At 52.6% G+C, this 14,258-nt stretch overlaps 6 protein-coding genes across 6 annotated transcripts; 3 read left to right on the forward strand and 3 right to left on the reverse strand.

Moving 5' to 3' along the window:
- Positions 1–68: 68 nt before the first annotated feature.
- Positions 69–2,810, reverse strand: QC763_100300 (uncharacterized protein; the record flags this gene model as incomplete). The annotated part of the gene is made up of 5 exons (XM_062906577.1): positions 1,399–2,810; positions 1,074–1,321; positions 917–1,023; positions 569–864; positions 69–505 (listed from the first exon to the last, which is right to left on the reverse strand). Exons 1-5 carry the CDS (start codon positions 2,711–2,713, stop codon positions 69–71), a joined length of 2,403 nt encoding a protein of 800 aa, XP_062769470.1. The 5' UTR covers positions 2,714–2,810.
- A 1,589-nt stretch (positions 2,811–4,399) lies between these two features.
- On the forward strand, positions 4,400–5,899 carry QC763_100295 (uncharacterized protein; the record flags this gene model as incomplete). The annotated part of the gene is made up of 1 exon (XM_062906576.1): positions 4,400–5,899. One exon carries the CDS (start codon positions 4,400–4,402, stop codon positions 5,897–5,899), a length of 1,500 nt encoding a protein of 499 aa, XP_062769471.1.
- Positions 5,900–6,334: 435 nt separating this feature from the next.
- Positions 6,335–7,834, forward strand: QC763_100290 (uncharacterized protein; the record flags this gene model as incomplete). Its single annotated transcript, XM_062906575.1, has 1 exon — positions 6,335–7,834. Exon 1 carries the CDS (start codon positions 6,755–6,757, stop codon positions 7,832–7,834), a length of 1,080 nt encoding a protein of 359 aa, XP_062769472.1. The 5' UTR covers positions 6,335–6,754.
- Positions 7,835–8,605: 771 nt separating this feature from the next.
- On the forward strand, positions 8,606–10,675 carry QC763_100280 (uncharacterized protein; the record flags this gene model as incomplete). The annotated part of the gene is made up of 2 exons (XM_062906574.1): positions 8,606–8,639; positions 8,699–10,675. The coding sequence occupies 2 exons, from the start codon at positions 8,606–8,608 to the stop codon at positions 10,585–10,587; spliced, it is 1,923 nt and encodes a 640-aa protein (XP_062769473.1). The 3' UTR covers positions 10,588–10,675.
- Positions 10,676–10,683: 8 nt separating this feature from the next.
- On the reverse strand, positions 10,684–12,376 carry QC763_100278 (uncharacterized protein). The gene is made up of 6 exons (XM_062906573.1): positions 12,048–12,376; positions 11,364–11,990; positions 11,274–11,299; positions 11,146–11,201; positions 11,028–11,088; positions 10,684–10,964 (listed from the first exon to the last, which is right to left on the reverse strand). Exons 1-6 carry the CDS (start codon positions 12,263–12,265, stop codon positions 10,807–10,809), a joined length of 1,146 nt encoding a protein of 381 aa, XP_062769474.1. The 5' UTR covers positions 12,266–12,376; the 3' UTR covers positions 10,684–10,806.
- Positions 12,377–12,541: 165 nt separating this feature from the next.
- Positions 12,542–13,631, reverse strand: QC763_100275 (uncharacterized protein; the record flags this gene model as incomplete). The annotated part of the gene is made up of 2 exons (XM_062906572.1): positions 12,542–12,948; positions 13,008–13,631. The coding sequence occupies 2 exons, from the start codon at positions 13,629–13,631 to the stop codon at positions 12,682–12,684; spliced, it is 891 nt and encodes a 296-aa protein (XP_062769475.1). The 3' UTR covers positions 12,542–12,681.
- Positions 13,632–14,258: the final 627 nt, after the last annotated feature.

Raw genomic sequence — 14,258 nt, forward strand, 5'->3', positions numbered from 1 at the left:
GAGTCAGCACTCGGGTATCACAAGGGCACGGGTTGACAGAGATTCGTGAACCCCCCAGCTCTTTACGTTTACTCAATGTTGAACTTTTGAAAGTCCGTGATGAGGTCGTTGACCTGCCGCATGCTCGTCTGGTCGTACTTGTCCAAGATTGGCTCAACCCTGGCCGGCTTGGTGACGACTCCCTGGTCGCCATATTGTTCGGGTGGAGAGGCACCCATGTGAGGGTGACGGGCCATGGGCTTTGAAATCGTCGCAGAGAGGCGATTTGTGAGAAGACTCCCGAGAAGCCAGTACTCGGCTGAGAACCGGACAAACCCGATCCGCTTCCAGAGCATCTCGGGAGGCAGATTGTGATCTTGCAGGAGCCCGTGGGGCCAACATGATGTTGACATGTCAAAACACCTCTCCCATATGGTGATCCAGTTGTCCAATGCATTGCGAATCGGTATAAGTTGGCCTTCGACGCCAAACAGATTTTGGTGTTGGAAGATCATGTAATGAATCGCTGTATTCACTGTCATCAGCATGAAGCACCGGGGTGCAAGAGGAAGTGGAGCGATGTGCTTACCCGAAACCGTTGCGAACAGGTTGACAGGACCTAGATGAGAAAAGTGCCGGTGCATTTCGGGGGACATGGGGCCAATGCAAAGCTGCTCAATCGCATCGCGAAGGAGCATGCCCCCAAACGGACTTGATGGAGGCATCCATCGATGGATCTCTGCGAGACACGCCTCTGCGCTAGCGGCCTGGAAACACACCTCCGGGCTTGCCATGTGCATTTTCATCTCCTTGATCACCATGCGATGGGGCAGGTTGTTGAAAATGACGAATGCCGTGTCGACAAGGAATATCCACAAGAACGTGCTGCCAGCAATGTTAGGAACTCTCTAACAGTCAAATCGAAGTCAACACTCACCGAATAAGTTCCTCCCGCACGACAAACTCCATCCAGTTGAAATCATGCTTGAACTGCCTGCTGTAGTCAGGATGTCGAGCAATGTCGATACCCAGATCTCGCGCCACCTATCCAGTGTCAGCAAAAATAGAGAAAGCACGGGAGTTCCATCACTTACAGACACCACTGTGCTGAACCGATGGCGGCGAATCCTCCTCTTCCCGGCATCAGTTCCTTCCCAATTTTGGTACAGACATACAATGTACGAGGCTTGTAGTGCTTGAAGCTTGCGGCGGCTGGCAAGCACACTTGTTGGGGAGGTGACTTCTGTGCTAGGCTCAATATCCCTACAGAAGTCGTCATCTGTAAAGACCATCTCCTCCACACAGTTGAACCACACCTTGGCATCTTCATTGTCCGCTGGGTCTGGAGAAACGCACGCTCCTATTTTCATGTGTCAGACAAGAAACGGCGTCCCAATACCAAGCATGGACTAAACTAACCTATGAGCGCCATGGCGGCCAAGAGGATGGACTTGCACGTGGTCGGGTCAAAGGTTGGGCGATGGAGTATGTTCACGTTCGGATGCCAGACTGACCAGTATAGCTCGATGAACCTGGCGAACCTCGATGGCGAGAAGAACTGAAGACACTGCTGTTCAAGGGCGGCGGACCACGTGAGGGTGACAGTGCTATTGTTCGGCTTGACCGTGACAACATTTTTGATTAGTAAGACCACCTGCTGCAGTTTGATTACTATAGGGTTATGGAGCCATAGTGACCAAGATGAAAGGGTGTTGCTGCCGGACACGCCACTAGCCGTTAGTGCGGCGGCAGTTGGGTCGTCTAGTGGCATGAAGAGAGGTGGAACGGCACCCAAGAATTCTGGATGTTGGCGTTCTAGGTAGGAATTATGAAATGCCGCCACGATCTGGTGCCGCTGAGCCAGAGTAGCACATTCGAACGATGAGACCAAACCAGTCCGGCTGGTGAAGTCGTACAAGAATCCAAAAGAGTAGCCTCTATACTCTGAAGTGGTTGAGCTTGGGCTCAGCTCCCGTTGGAAAGCCTCGGCTTGGTGATCTTGCTCGGTGAGGCCGTCATGCCCGCCGGGATTGGGTTGGTGGGAGAAGTCGATATCCAGCCATCCGTCCGGCATGGAGTGGTGACCGTCAAGAACAGGAAATGTTGTGACGGCTTGGTGGATCAGGGCATCGAGATCGTCATAGGGCACATCATCAAAGGTGGACGCTGTGCCGTCGTCCATGCTGCCGCCGTGAGTCGAGACGATGGCCGAGGAAGCATCGTCAAAGGTCTGGTGGTGGTGGTGGTGGTGGTGTATCGGGGCCGGTACCGGTGGGAGCTGTGGCATGATAGGGGGAAGAGGAGGAGGAGCTGAGGAGGTCTCTCCCAGGATGGAAGGGGGTCCGGGGGCGGAGACAGGAGGAGCAGGGAGGGGGGCTGCGCTATTGCTGGCACCGTTACTGGCACCGGCACCGGCAGAGCCGCCATAGGTGCACTCGACACCTCTCTTTTCGCAGTTGAGACACGGCTGGCCCGAGTTGCAGGCCTTCTTCTGGCGAACACAGCGGTCACAGGCACGACGACGGCCCGAGGACGAGTTGGCGGCGCCGTCACAGGTCTGGAGATGGCGCTTCAACACATCGGTCCGCTGGAAGGCAGCATTGCAGAGGATGCAGCGGTGGGGTCTCTCGGATGTGTGCGTGCCGCGATGGCGCTGGAGGTGCTCTCGCCGTTTGTAGGTCTTGAAGCACACGGAGCAGCGGTGGAGTCCTGAGGTGTCGGCCATTGCTGACATGAGACAGTAGCATTCCCTTGCCTTGTTGGAGCCCTGAGATGCCGATGACAGATGACATAGGGATTTGGGGAAGAAAAGGTCGATAGCCGAAACCAAGACAGGACTGGATCTTTCAAAAATGCGGGGGGTGGGCCCTGGTGGATGATGTTGTCCGTCCGCGGTGGGGGCCACTTGACTGGAACAGACATCGCCCTGTTGTGCCAGCCAATCAGCGCCTGGATATATGTCCGTTCAGGGGATCAGCGCTCGACCGAAGCCCCATAGAAGCGGCAAATTCCACGAGCCGAGGGCGGTGAGGTCAACGTCATGTCACCATATCACACTACGTCTTACACCCGACTTATAATATGGCAGTATACGAATGCTCATGACTCGATTCGAGCTCTATACCTAATTCTCGAGATGGGATTTGCAGTTCGAGCAAGATCATGTGTTCAAGATTTACCTTTGTCTAGTACAATTGACAAGAATATATATGCTCCACCATCACCATGTAACAGACCAAAATATCGTGGTACCAACATGTATAGGTGGTGGCAAGGTCAGATGTCTTCCACTGCAATGTGGTCATCAGTATTTTCTTCTTTAAACACCAATGGCAGAATGTTGGTCTTAGCACGAGCTCCCTATGTTGTTAAGAACGTGATAAGTGTCAAATGTGTACATGTGAAGAGGTTCGTTATGTGTTTTGACTGTGAGATCGTGACCTACTGTCATCAGCATCCACTGCTCTTTCTGTTATGACACAATAAACCATTCATTTTCACTGGTATTTATTGCTCCCAAACAGTCGTTTCCCGAGGCCAATCTTCCCAGTGAACCCTGATGGGTTGCTCAAGTCAAGATTCATTCTTTTCATCCCATTCTTGGAGCATGATCAGGTTGGTCCCACAGTCATTCACTCAGATTGTATTGTTCTCAGACTCACACTGTACAATAGCAATTTTTTCACCATGGCGGGGCCCATGATGGTAACAGGAGCAAGTCGGAGATCTTGACAGTTGACACTCTTCCTCCTCATCCCCCCAACTCTTCTGCCCACCATCGTATCAGCCACTTTCACATCCCGAGAACTCAAAGTTTACCCAGTTACTGTCATCAAAACCATCAAAGGAACATTTCCTCTTCACTGTAAGTTCAATGTGAATTATCGACAGACAGGCGTTTCCTGATGACAAAAAAGCCAAATCTAGGTACCTCAACTTCTGCCTCCGCCTCGAATTCTCGACAAAGGACATCCTCGGTTAGATCGATTCCGCGCAACAATCCAACCTTAGCTTCCCAAGAAGCCTCGACTTTCTCATGCCAATATCGTCGCCTTTCAGATAGCAACATTGAACTGGGACACACAGCGGCTCTTGCCTTAAAAACCAATGTCCTCGAAATACCTGGATTTCTCCTTAGATATTAACTTTAACGCAGGAACAGTGTGTTAGTTCTTGATCCAATTTTCAGGATCAATCTCCTCACAACAATCTCATTAGCAATGTTGGTCTCCCAACAGTACAACAGTTCAGCCTTCAACCACCTGCAGGCTTTGGTCTATTTAAGCAAAAACCCATCCCGACGACTCTCCGATCAAACTTTTCCTCATCATTCGCATTCATCAGCAAAATCTCATCTGTCCATCAACCAGCTAAGACTTTGCCACGAATACCAATACCTCACTCGCACCCAACAATCATCATGGATTCTCAGAGAGTGCTGTCCCTTTGGGACCAAGCTGCCCTTCGAGGCTACATGTCTGTTGCCCTCTGCTTTCCTACCAGCCTCACCGCTAAGCCTTCGGGACATGACATCGTTGGCCGCATCAGGCAGTCGCTCAGGCGGCTCGCTTTGGAGCGGGCAGAGTTTGCCGGCAATCTCACGGTGCAGCACACCAACGTTGTTCTCCAGCAGACCAAATCGGACTTTATCCCCTTGGAGGTGCTCCACACCCCCTCTGACGCCCCCTCTGACACCCTCTTTAAGATGTCTTATGACGAGCTGGCGGCCCGAGGCTTCCCGGCCAAGGCTTTCGTCCATCCCGACTTCACTCTGAACATTCCTTTGGAAGAAGGGGGTGAACCTGTCCCGGTCTCTAAATTCCGGGTTCTCTTCCTCATCGAGGGTGGGTTCGTTCTCTTTGTCAACCTCCACCATTCTTTTGCAGACGGATCCAACCTGGCTACTTTCCTTGAGTTTTTTGGCAAGGCCACCGTCGCTGAGGACAAAAATGACCCCATCGGTGCTTACCAAGCAGCCAACGTTTGGCTGAGCCTTCCCTTTGAAAAGTGCGGCAAGGACTTCTCGATTCTCCTGGCCAAGTGTCCGGAGTACGCTCTACTGGACGAGTCTACCGGCCCGACCAAACCCATCCTCTCGACTCTCCCCAACGCTCCTGAGACCAATGATGTTGGCAAGACTTTCATTGTGGATCTTGACAAGATTACTAACCTTTTCGACAAGTCGTTGAAGCTCTCGGCCTTTTTCGGATTTTCTGCCATCGCTTGGTCTCGCATCGCCAGGGCCCGTCTCTCCGGTGTGGAACCTGTTCAGCAGTGGGCTTTCCGGAACCAGGTCCCGGCCTTCTGGAACCCCGCTGACTGGTCCAACAAGTTCAAGAAGCTGTTCGCCGAGGGGGAGTACGCCGACAAGAAGTACTTTGATGCCATCCAAGGCTATTACGGTAACTCGGTGACCCTTCCCATCACTCGTGGACCCATCAAAGTTCTCGACCTTCTTTCTGCTTGCCGTTGGAACACCCACGCCTCGGGTCGCGACAGCCTCATCAAGATCGCTACGGCCATCAGGGACGCCAACAAGGCCGTCAACGAAGACTTCGTCCTCACCCGGACGGCTCTCTTCCACAACACCCCGGATATCCGCAAGCTAGGCATGAACCTCGACTCTCGTGGTCCCCAGCACTTGTCGGTCAACACCTGGGGCTTCTTGGGCACCGAAGCCAAGTTCTTCTTCCCCGGTATCAGAAACGCTGTGACCGGTGGTGATGGTGTGAGAGCTGAGGCTGTCTGCCGTGTTCAGGGCGCGTGGGCCAAGGCTCCTCACTGTCTGGCTCTCCCCCACCGCCGTACCATCAACCCCAAGAAGGAATGGGAGGTTGTGATTACTCTTCCGGAGAGATCCATGGAAACTCTGCTCGCTGACAGCACATTTATGTCTGTCGTCAAAAAAGTTGTGGAGTAGTGGGTTATTACCATACAGGGCGGCGTACATTGGCGGTATTCTCATTCATACAGGGATGGCAGATTTTACAGGTGCTGAACATAGCGAAGAGGTGGATAACTGATAATAATTAATATTTTTTATGAAACAACAATTCCCAACGTACCAATGCATTCGTGATATCATGTCTATTGTAGAGGTGTGGCCAGGTTCAAGTTGCCCTATTTCTTTTTGATGATGAACATAGTAGTAGGATTTGACACATGAAATGAGGCTATTCTCGTCTCATCAAAACCTTCGTCGACCGGTGTCTCTCATTGTTCACAGAACACATCGCATGTGTATCGTACAAAGGGGGGTCGCCAGGGTTAGGGTCCCCTTATTTTGGCCAAGAACACGCCAGGTGAAACGGTGGAAACGCCGACAGAGAATAGAGAATGAGAAACCAGCACACCATCGATATGAAGGCAGCCCAGCGCCGAGGTGAGAGTGAGTGTCACATCAAAAAATCCAACAGCTTTGTTCGACCTGCCATGTGGTTACAGTTGCCCCACAAAGAAAGAGTGCCTGGCGTGCCTGGGAAGGCGCAGCAGCAAGTTCCAGAGTGGAGTGACGTATTGGATCCAACCACAATGCGAGAGCCGATCAACGGCCTCCGTCTTTCATCGACAAGATGACGGGTAACGTCATTCGATGCCTGTATGTAAGGCGCATTCCATTCTTGGCTTCAATACAAATAAATACAGAAGGTTTTTCTCTCTGGGCGATCCTCTGCCAGGTTCAATTCTCCTGCATCGTGAAGAGACCACTTTCACTCTTTGAACCAGATCGTGACACATAACCAACAAACCCCAACCCCACAGTATCACCAAAAAAATGGCCGACCAAGTCCGCGCCAAAATCACGGCGGCCGCCGCCAAAAACAAGGAACTCCTTGCCATCCTCCAACAAACCGACCACGCCATCCCCTCACTAGAACAACAGCGCCGCCTCGTCAAGGATCTCGAAGGCGAGGTCAGAGCCTCAGACGCGCGCGTCGCAGCGGTAGACCGCAAGCGCAAAAAGGAATACCACGAACACGAGAAATACCGTGACTCTGTCCTCAAGCGCTTTGCTTACAAGGCTACCGGCAAGCGCGAAAAGTTTGAACAGAGGGCTGCCAAGGAGGAGCAAGAGTATTTTGAGGCGCTTCAAGAAGAACACCGAGAAACGGAAATCAACAAGGACGTCAAGATTCAGTTGCAGGAGGCGAGGCGAGTGGCTGCTGACTTGGAGAGGGATGTGGCGAGACATAACGATGTGCAAAAGCAGTTGGATGAGCTGTACGGCAGAATCTTTGGCGGGCCGACACCGGGGTATCCGGAGGAGGATGAGCAGGAGCGGGAGGCCAATGCAAGGACTCAGGCGTACCAGGCTACCAAGGGCAAGTCAGAGGCGGAGAGGCAGGCTTTGAAGATTTTGGGAGAGGGTCAGTTGAGGATGAAGAGAGCGCTGGGCTTCATGGAGGAGGCGTTGATGCACTCGAGGCGGGATATGTTTGGTGGCGGGACCTTTACGGACATGATGGAGCGAAATGCGCTGTCGCAGGCTGAGAGGGAGGTCATGTCGGCAAACATGCTGGTGATGCAGGCTCAGCGCATGAGCCCAAGAGTCACCAACCTGCCGCAGGTCAATATCGACCAAGGCAACTTGATGATGGATGTATTCTTTGACAACATTTTCACCGACATGGCGTTCCACGACAAGATCAAGGCTTCAAGGGAGAGTGTGTTGCGGGCAGCCATGGCGATGGACGGGCAGGTTGCCGCTACAAGGCAAAGGGTGGCCCAGTTCGAGGGACAGCTGAGGGTGGAGGAGCAGAGTATGAGGGAGGCTCGCGAAAAGCTGCAAAAGGTCAGAGAGAGGGTGTTTGAGACTGTGGCAGCAAGTACACCACCGCCGGCATATGAGCCTTGAGATTGTACTCTGAACATTTCCTTCTTTTTTTATCGATCAAGATAGATAGGTAACCTTATGCTGAGATGATGCACGGCTGCTGCGCTGCCTTTGTCCCCCCTCCCCACTCTGCACGTCGGAAATATGCTTTGAGCTACTGCCCACCCGTTGACAGCCGGCCAGTTGAATTGCATGCAGGTCGAGGTGGGCCCCTTTCCCGACAGCGATTTTCTCCCTGATGGCTCCTTCTTCGTAGTTGTTGGCAGATGGATGCGATGGTGCGTTTACCTTAGGTGGTAGCCTTGTTACAAATCTGGTCCCCTGGCCCAGAACGGCTTAGCGACTCCGCCTTCCCCGAGGCCCGCCTGGCTCCTGCCTTCTCCTATCGAGCTCTGCTGTCCTGTCATTCGAGCAAACGAACGCACCAACTTGGCAGAATTTGCGTTCAAATTTCCATTCTTTGCATCTTTGTTATTCTTTTCTTCTCCATTGCCCACTGTATTGGCGGAGACTGGCGTTTGTTTGGCTGTGTGACTGGAGGCTGCCCCAGGTTCGCGAAGCCGAGGCCACCTTATCTATGCCCCGAGAGTTGCTACACCGCACATAGAGTTCTTAGCCCTACCTTACTTGCTTTCGTACCTTAGACTCGCAGCCACAACGTGCCGGCCGACGCCAACCTTGGCTGCCTTACCATCTGGACATCAGCATCGCCAATCCACCGCGCGCTCCATCTCACATGCACTTGAGCTGTTGCTGTCAACATATATAAGGTAGCTCAGTTTCATCGCTACAATGCCTAGAGTAACAAGGCGGAGTACAAAGCGAAGTAAGTCCTCATATTTCTACCTGGGCGACCACAACTTCTTAACACCACTCGCTACACAGAGGCGGAAGAGGAAGTGGCGGACAAGACGGCGGTGACTAGCACGAATCAACAATCGCTTCCCAATACAAAGTTTGGGCAAGCTTCTGAAGTTATCACTAGATACTTTGGAATCCAAGGTGTCCCAAGGCGGTTCACCAAACCGAGTAGTGATAATGGTTCAACGGACAGTATTCACAGCTGCCCACCAAGTTCTGAGGATGAGTACGAGGACGAGGTGGCCATTGTAGAAGACATGCAGTCTGAACCAGCACCCCAACTGCAAGAAGGTACCGAATCATCCACGTCACTAGTCACCGAGTGGTTATCCACGACTCCCGAACCGGACAAGGATGACACTCGCTCTATTCTATCGCCTTGGAAAACACGAAAGACAAGGTCTGAAACGAGCACATTGTCAGCCTCGAAAGAACATCAGCCCTGTTCACCTCTCAATTCACAAGACCTACACCATCAGAGTGATTCCATGGACATTGATCCGCCAAGATCGCCGCAACAGACATCACTCAGCTTCAAACCCATCGAACCGCCTTCAACCGACTTTGAGTTCCAGGTCCAGTACAACACCATTTCAGGAAACAAGCTGAAAACCCGATCAATCTCTCCATATGTTAGCGGCAGTCCTCTAGGCGGCGAATCTGAATTGGTTCAACGTCCTGTTTCAATACCTCCCGAGCGAACTACACCTAACCTAGTTCTCGAAACAGTGTTGGGTTGCTCCGACTTGCTTGATAGAGGGGATGCCTCAGCTTCACAGGCTGACATCAGCGAGTCTTTGGTTGACGATCAACTTCATCTGCCAATCCTGTCTGGTGAACAGATACCAACAACTGAACATCAGATTTCAGCATGGAACCCTTCGTCTTCACGCGGTTCCAGTCCTCTATCGTCACCTCCCGACTCACCGACCATGCAATTGCTTGATATGATGAACTTTCCATCCGTCTCGGCTACTCCCTCAGTCCTGGAATCTGCCGACTCTGCAACACTTCCAACGACCGAGGCGTGCTTCGAACCCAAAACTAGCCTAGTGTATGAGACGAGCGTGCAAGCCCTAGATCAAGCTATTGTTGTTCCGTTATCCGCTCAGCCAGCACCCATCCCAGATCACTCCTATCTACTTCGGCCATCTGTGCAATCAGCACCCGCCCCGGTTCGACATGCTGTCCCTTTGAGCAAGATGGACAAAGTACCTAGGGTCGCAAGTCAAGTCCCCAAGAAGCGAGCACTAGTTGTAGGCTCAAGGGAAGAACGTGACATCCTGGTGAGACTGTATGTGCAAGAGGCCGGCGAGCTGACAACAATAAAGACTAAGCTGTCCTATCTCGGTAATCGAATTGGACAAGTCAAGGGCGTGAAAGAGACCGAGAGGATGCTGAGAATTCTGGGGCAGGCGGAAGATGATGGCGAGTTGACACTGAGGTCTATTCACAGAAAACGGGCGGAGGAAATTAGGCAGCGAGATGCCAAGGTTGAGGGGCAGAATGCGAAACAGGTCAAGAGTGGTGAAGGATGGAGTGGGAGTCTTTCAACTTCTAACATCAAGAATACTGTTGGGGATGGTGCTGGTGCTGCTGAAGTTGGGGCTGAGGACAGCACTTGCACTGATATTCCCATGACTGATGTTTGGGCCAAGGTCGATGTCGACAGCGGTGCCAATCTTGAGCAACCCGCGGTTACCAAAGGCAAGACTGCGGTTAAGGAGGAGCATATTGAGGATATGATCTATGTATGCATGGGACTCTTTACAAGCCGGCAGGATCTGGCTAGGACGACGAAGGCGGCCGGGGCGAACGCAGGAAACGAGACGGCCGGGAATACCTTGGAACCATGGGCGCTTCACACCTGCGCTAAATGCCGACTGTGGGCGATGGAGGAAGAAGGCATTTGATAGACTGGTACAAGATAGATAGTCGTTGCTCGTTTCTTCTTGTTGCTCTTCATTAGAAAGCTCAATCATGACCCTGCTACAGAATACCTGAAACATGCTTCTGGAAGCGACGCGCAGTCACCTTGTTATTGATATGTGATGATCTATTAATAAGTCACGTATAGATGCGATAAAGTGTACTTTCTTCCTAATTCAGGTCACCACCCTGCTGTCAAATGTTCAGGGAGCCGCGGGAGCAGTCTCAACAATCTCCACATATCGGAGGGTGATCTCGTACTTGGTGTCGGACGGCGCCGAACTCGTCGAAGACATAAAGGCCGCGAGGTTTCCAACGGGGTACATCCGCCCGCCAACACGATACAGAACAACCGGAGCGACTGTGTTGGTGGTTCAGCAAACTTTGTCGGTTTCTTGAAAGGGGATTGGGGCCAACAACTTACCGCTTCCATCGGGGATGACCCAATTCCAGCCGATTGAGCCTGTCTCTGTGTCTAGAGTCCACTGTTACCAAGAGGTGGTTAGCAAGCGTGACCCACTAGATCAAAAGGGGCAACGTACAATGTCCGTGGCGTGGCAATACTGTGCGGCGCAGACATATGGTTCGTTGGCGGATGCTGTTGATTTTAGAGGTTAGCATTCTCACCATTCCTCCGGGGGCACATATGCAGGCGGCGGGGAACTCTTACTCAACGGAACGTAGTCGGTGCTGCCACTAAATGGTGATAGCAAAGCACACGTTAGTTTGTCTGGCTCAACAAGGGCAGTGCGGCACATACTAGTACGTCTCTATCCTGGTGGTACCGCCCGCAGTCATGAAACCGAGCGCCTGGGTGGCCTCACCGCCGACGAGTTGAATCCTGATGCCGGAGGTGGTGCTCTGGTCATCAGGGATGGTGATGGTAAAGCGGCGGGCGCTGTTTTGGTTAGTGACGATGCTGGGGCCGGCAGAGTTGGAGACCCAGCCGACGGATTGACCTGTGGATTTCCTCAGGACTTGGATCGCAACGCTGATGGTTGTTGACGAAGGGGCGAGGGGGGCGAGGGTCTCTGTTGCTGTCACGGTGGACACGAGAGTGGAAATGACGGTTGACGTGGCTGGCTCGGTGACGGTGACGGCGTTATCTGGGTTGATGTGGGTGATGGTTGTGGTGGACAGGGGGATGGCGCTGGACCTGTCGAGGCAGTGGCAGGCTGAGGAGATTCGGGTGTCTGGGTAGGCGTCTTCGCCGGAGGGGAGCCAGGTGGGGAGGGAGGCAAGCGCAGTGTCACGGCGATGCTTCTTGTATTCGGTTACTGCGATCGCTTGGGAGGTGGGAGCAACGGGAGCAGAGACGGTGACGGTGACGGAGGAGATGTCTGAGATGACTTGGGTGACGGTTGTGGCTTGAGTCACGGTGATAACTCTGGGAGTGAGGTCAGTTATCTGAGCTTTTGAGAGAAAAAGAGATTGCCTGACTTACACCTCCTCAGTGGCCGTGACTTCGGCGGTTTCCAAGGGAAGACCCAACACACTGCTGCAGAATGGAAGGGCCTCGGAGAAGACGTCCTCGGAACGCAAGAGCACGAGAAGCTCATCACTCGCCTTGCAGCTGTTGCAGCGAGCAGAAACTCCAGAAATGAGTGTGGTGGCGGCTTGTAGCAGCAACAGCCAGCCGCTTCTGGTGACAGGAGCCATCATGTTTACCTAATTACAACTCACTTGACAAAAGCGACAAAAAGAGGGATCAAACGAGCGACTTGAAGGCGATGACCTTCATGAAGGAAATATATAAACAGCATAAAAACCGCGGGAGTGGCGTGCATTTTGATCATCATCACCTGGACGCAGGGCTGAAAGGAGGTGCCAGGGGTGTAAGCCGTTAGCGCCTCAGTTTGCAGGGCCTGGACCGCTGTAGCGGGTCATCGGCACGCTGAATGGGGAAAGAGGATTCCCATAATTCTGTCAATAGCGCCCTTAAAAAGGAGCTTGGTGTTCCAAAATAGCATTCGCTACAGTTCCCTGTCTCACGGATATATATTTACACGTGTTTCCCTCCCCACCACCTGGGCAGGCAGCGTTCTAGAATATCACTTCTAGATCTCCTCTCTTGACATCTACACCATGATCAAACCGCCAAACACGGCCGCGAGGGCAGTCAAGCCCAAGACGTAAACCGACGAAGCCTTGATACCAGCAGCAGCATTGCTGTCGTTGTCTCCACCTTGACCACCAGCATTGTTGTTGTTGCCACCGTTGCCGCCCTGGTTGTTGAGGCCCTGGGGAGCACTTGTTCCATTGCCCCCGTTGGCACCAGTGTCAATCACAAAGTAGGTCGCTCCAATGGCAGGGCCGAGGCCAAGCTGAGTCCTCCAGCGGGAGAGCTGTGTCTCATTGTCAGTTTTCACCATGGACATCATCATGACGAGAAGAAAAACCTTACGTTCCAGTTCGCAACCTCCCTCTCCATCCCCACACTCTCAAACCCAGCAGTGTTAAACCTGGCCGGCTGGGTGTACAAAGCCATGATGTACCGATGCACGCCCGAGTTGGCATCTGGCTTCGGCGCAGTAAAGTTGGTAAACGGTGCGCCCGCATTCGGCGGCCTCGCCAACCTCTGCGCCGTGCTCAACACACTCGAGTTTTGCCCGTTCAGCGTGAAATTACCCGCCAACCAATGTCTCAGGTTGCGAGCGGTGGGGTTGCTCCTCGCGGGCGCGTCGGCATCCAACAGATAAATCAGGTACCGCGTCTGGGCGGTGATGTTGGTCGCATTGTTGAGGTTCTCGACGGAAAACTCAATGGGGAGGGTGCTGATCTCGTTGACGGTGAGGGAGGAACCCGGGATGAGGAGCTCGCTGTGGTTGGAGTCGCCTTCGGTTTTGTAGGTGGCATAGAATGACACGGCTGGGTCGAGGGCGGGGATGACTTCAGGGACGATGCCTGAGTTGACAAAGGCGTTTTTGAAGGAGAGGGTAGAGACGGACTCGGCGTTGTCGTCTGCGAGGGAGACGCTGGCCAGGGCCAAGAGGGAAAGGGGGAGGGATTTGGAGACTGTTGGATACATTTTCGAGGTAAATTAGGTAGGTATACTGATCAACAGCTGTGTAGTTGGAATAATAATACAACGCTAGTGTCCGGCACTGCCAGAATGAAACACTCGAAATGACTGAGAAAAGATGGTACTGGAATTGCCAGATGAAGAGAGAAAGAGAGAAAAAACTTCTGATGGATGAAAAGACATGGAGGTAGGTAGATATAAATCCCAAAACCTCGCTCGGACAATTGATCCGGCACAAGAACACGGGGTAAAAACATCCGGCCGTTGATCGTGAACCGTTTCCGAGAGGCGCAAAGAGAGGAGATCACACACGCTGTGGCTCTCTTGGCACTGCTACCCCTGATTCCTTTTGCATGTGCGCAGGTGTTTTATCCCAACTCTGCAGCACAGCGACCATGTTTCAGGTTTTCTGTACACTGCCAAATTCATACCTTGATGGCGCATCCTGCCTGTGCTACCAACAAAAAAGAAACGTCAAGTCACTAGGGGGATTTGTTTCCACTTGTGTGCCAAGTTCTTGGAGGCCACGACCACGGGTAAAACGGCGGCCTCATTTGAAGACATCAGACTCGAAGAGAAAATAAAGAGACTAAATTACACGTAATAAAACAAAGGGTATCTTCTTTGAATCAG

This window comes from Podospora pseudopauciseta, chromosome 1 (assembly GCF_035222475.1).
Source record: "Podospora pseudopauciseta strain CBS 411.78 chromosome 1, whole genome shotgun sequence".
Classification (NCBI taxonomy): Eukaryota; Fungi; Ascomycota; class Sordariomycetes; order Sordariales; family Podosporaceae; genus Podospora; species Podospora pseudopauciseta.

Bases quoted from the DNA above. Each gene is read 5' to 3' on its own strand.
- QC763_100278 (XM_062906573.1), bottom strand. From the start codon at position 12,265: ATGATGGCTCCTGTCACCAGAAGCGGCTGGCTGTTGCTGCTACAAGCC. The intron at 11,991-12,047 runs GTAAGTCAGGCA...CCTCACTCCCAG, and splicing joins GTCACGGCCACTGAGGAGGT to AGTTATCACCGTGACTCAAG. The intron at 11,300-11,363 runs GTATGTGCCGCA...ATCACCATTTAG, and splicing joins ACCAGGATAGAGACGTACTA to TGGCAGCACCGACTACGTTC.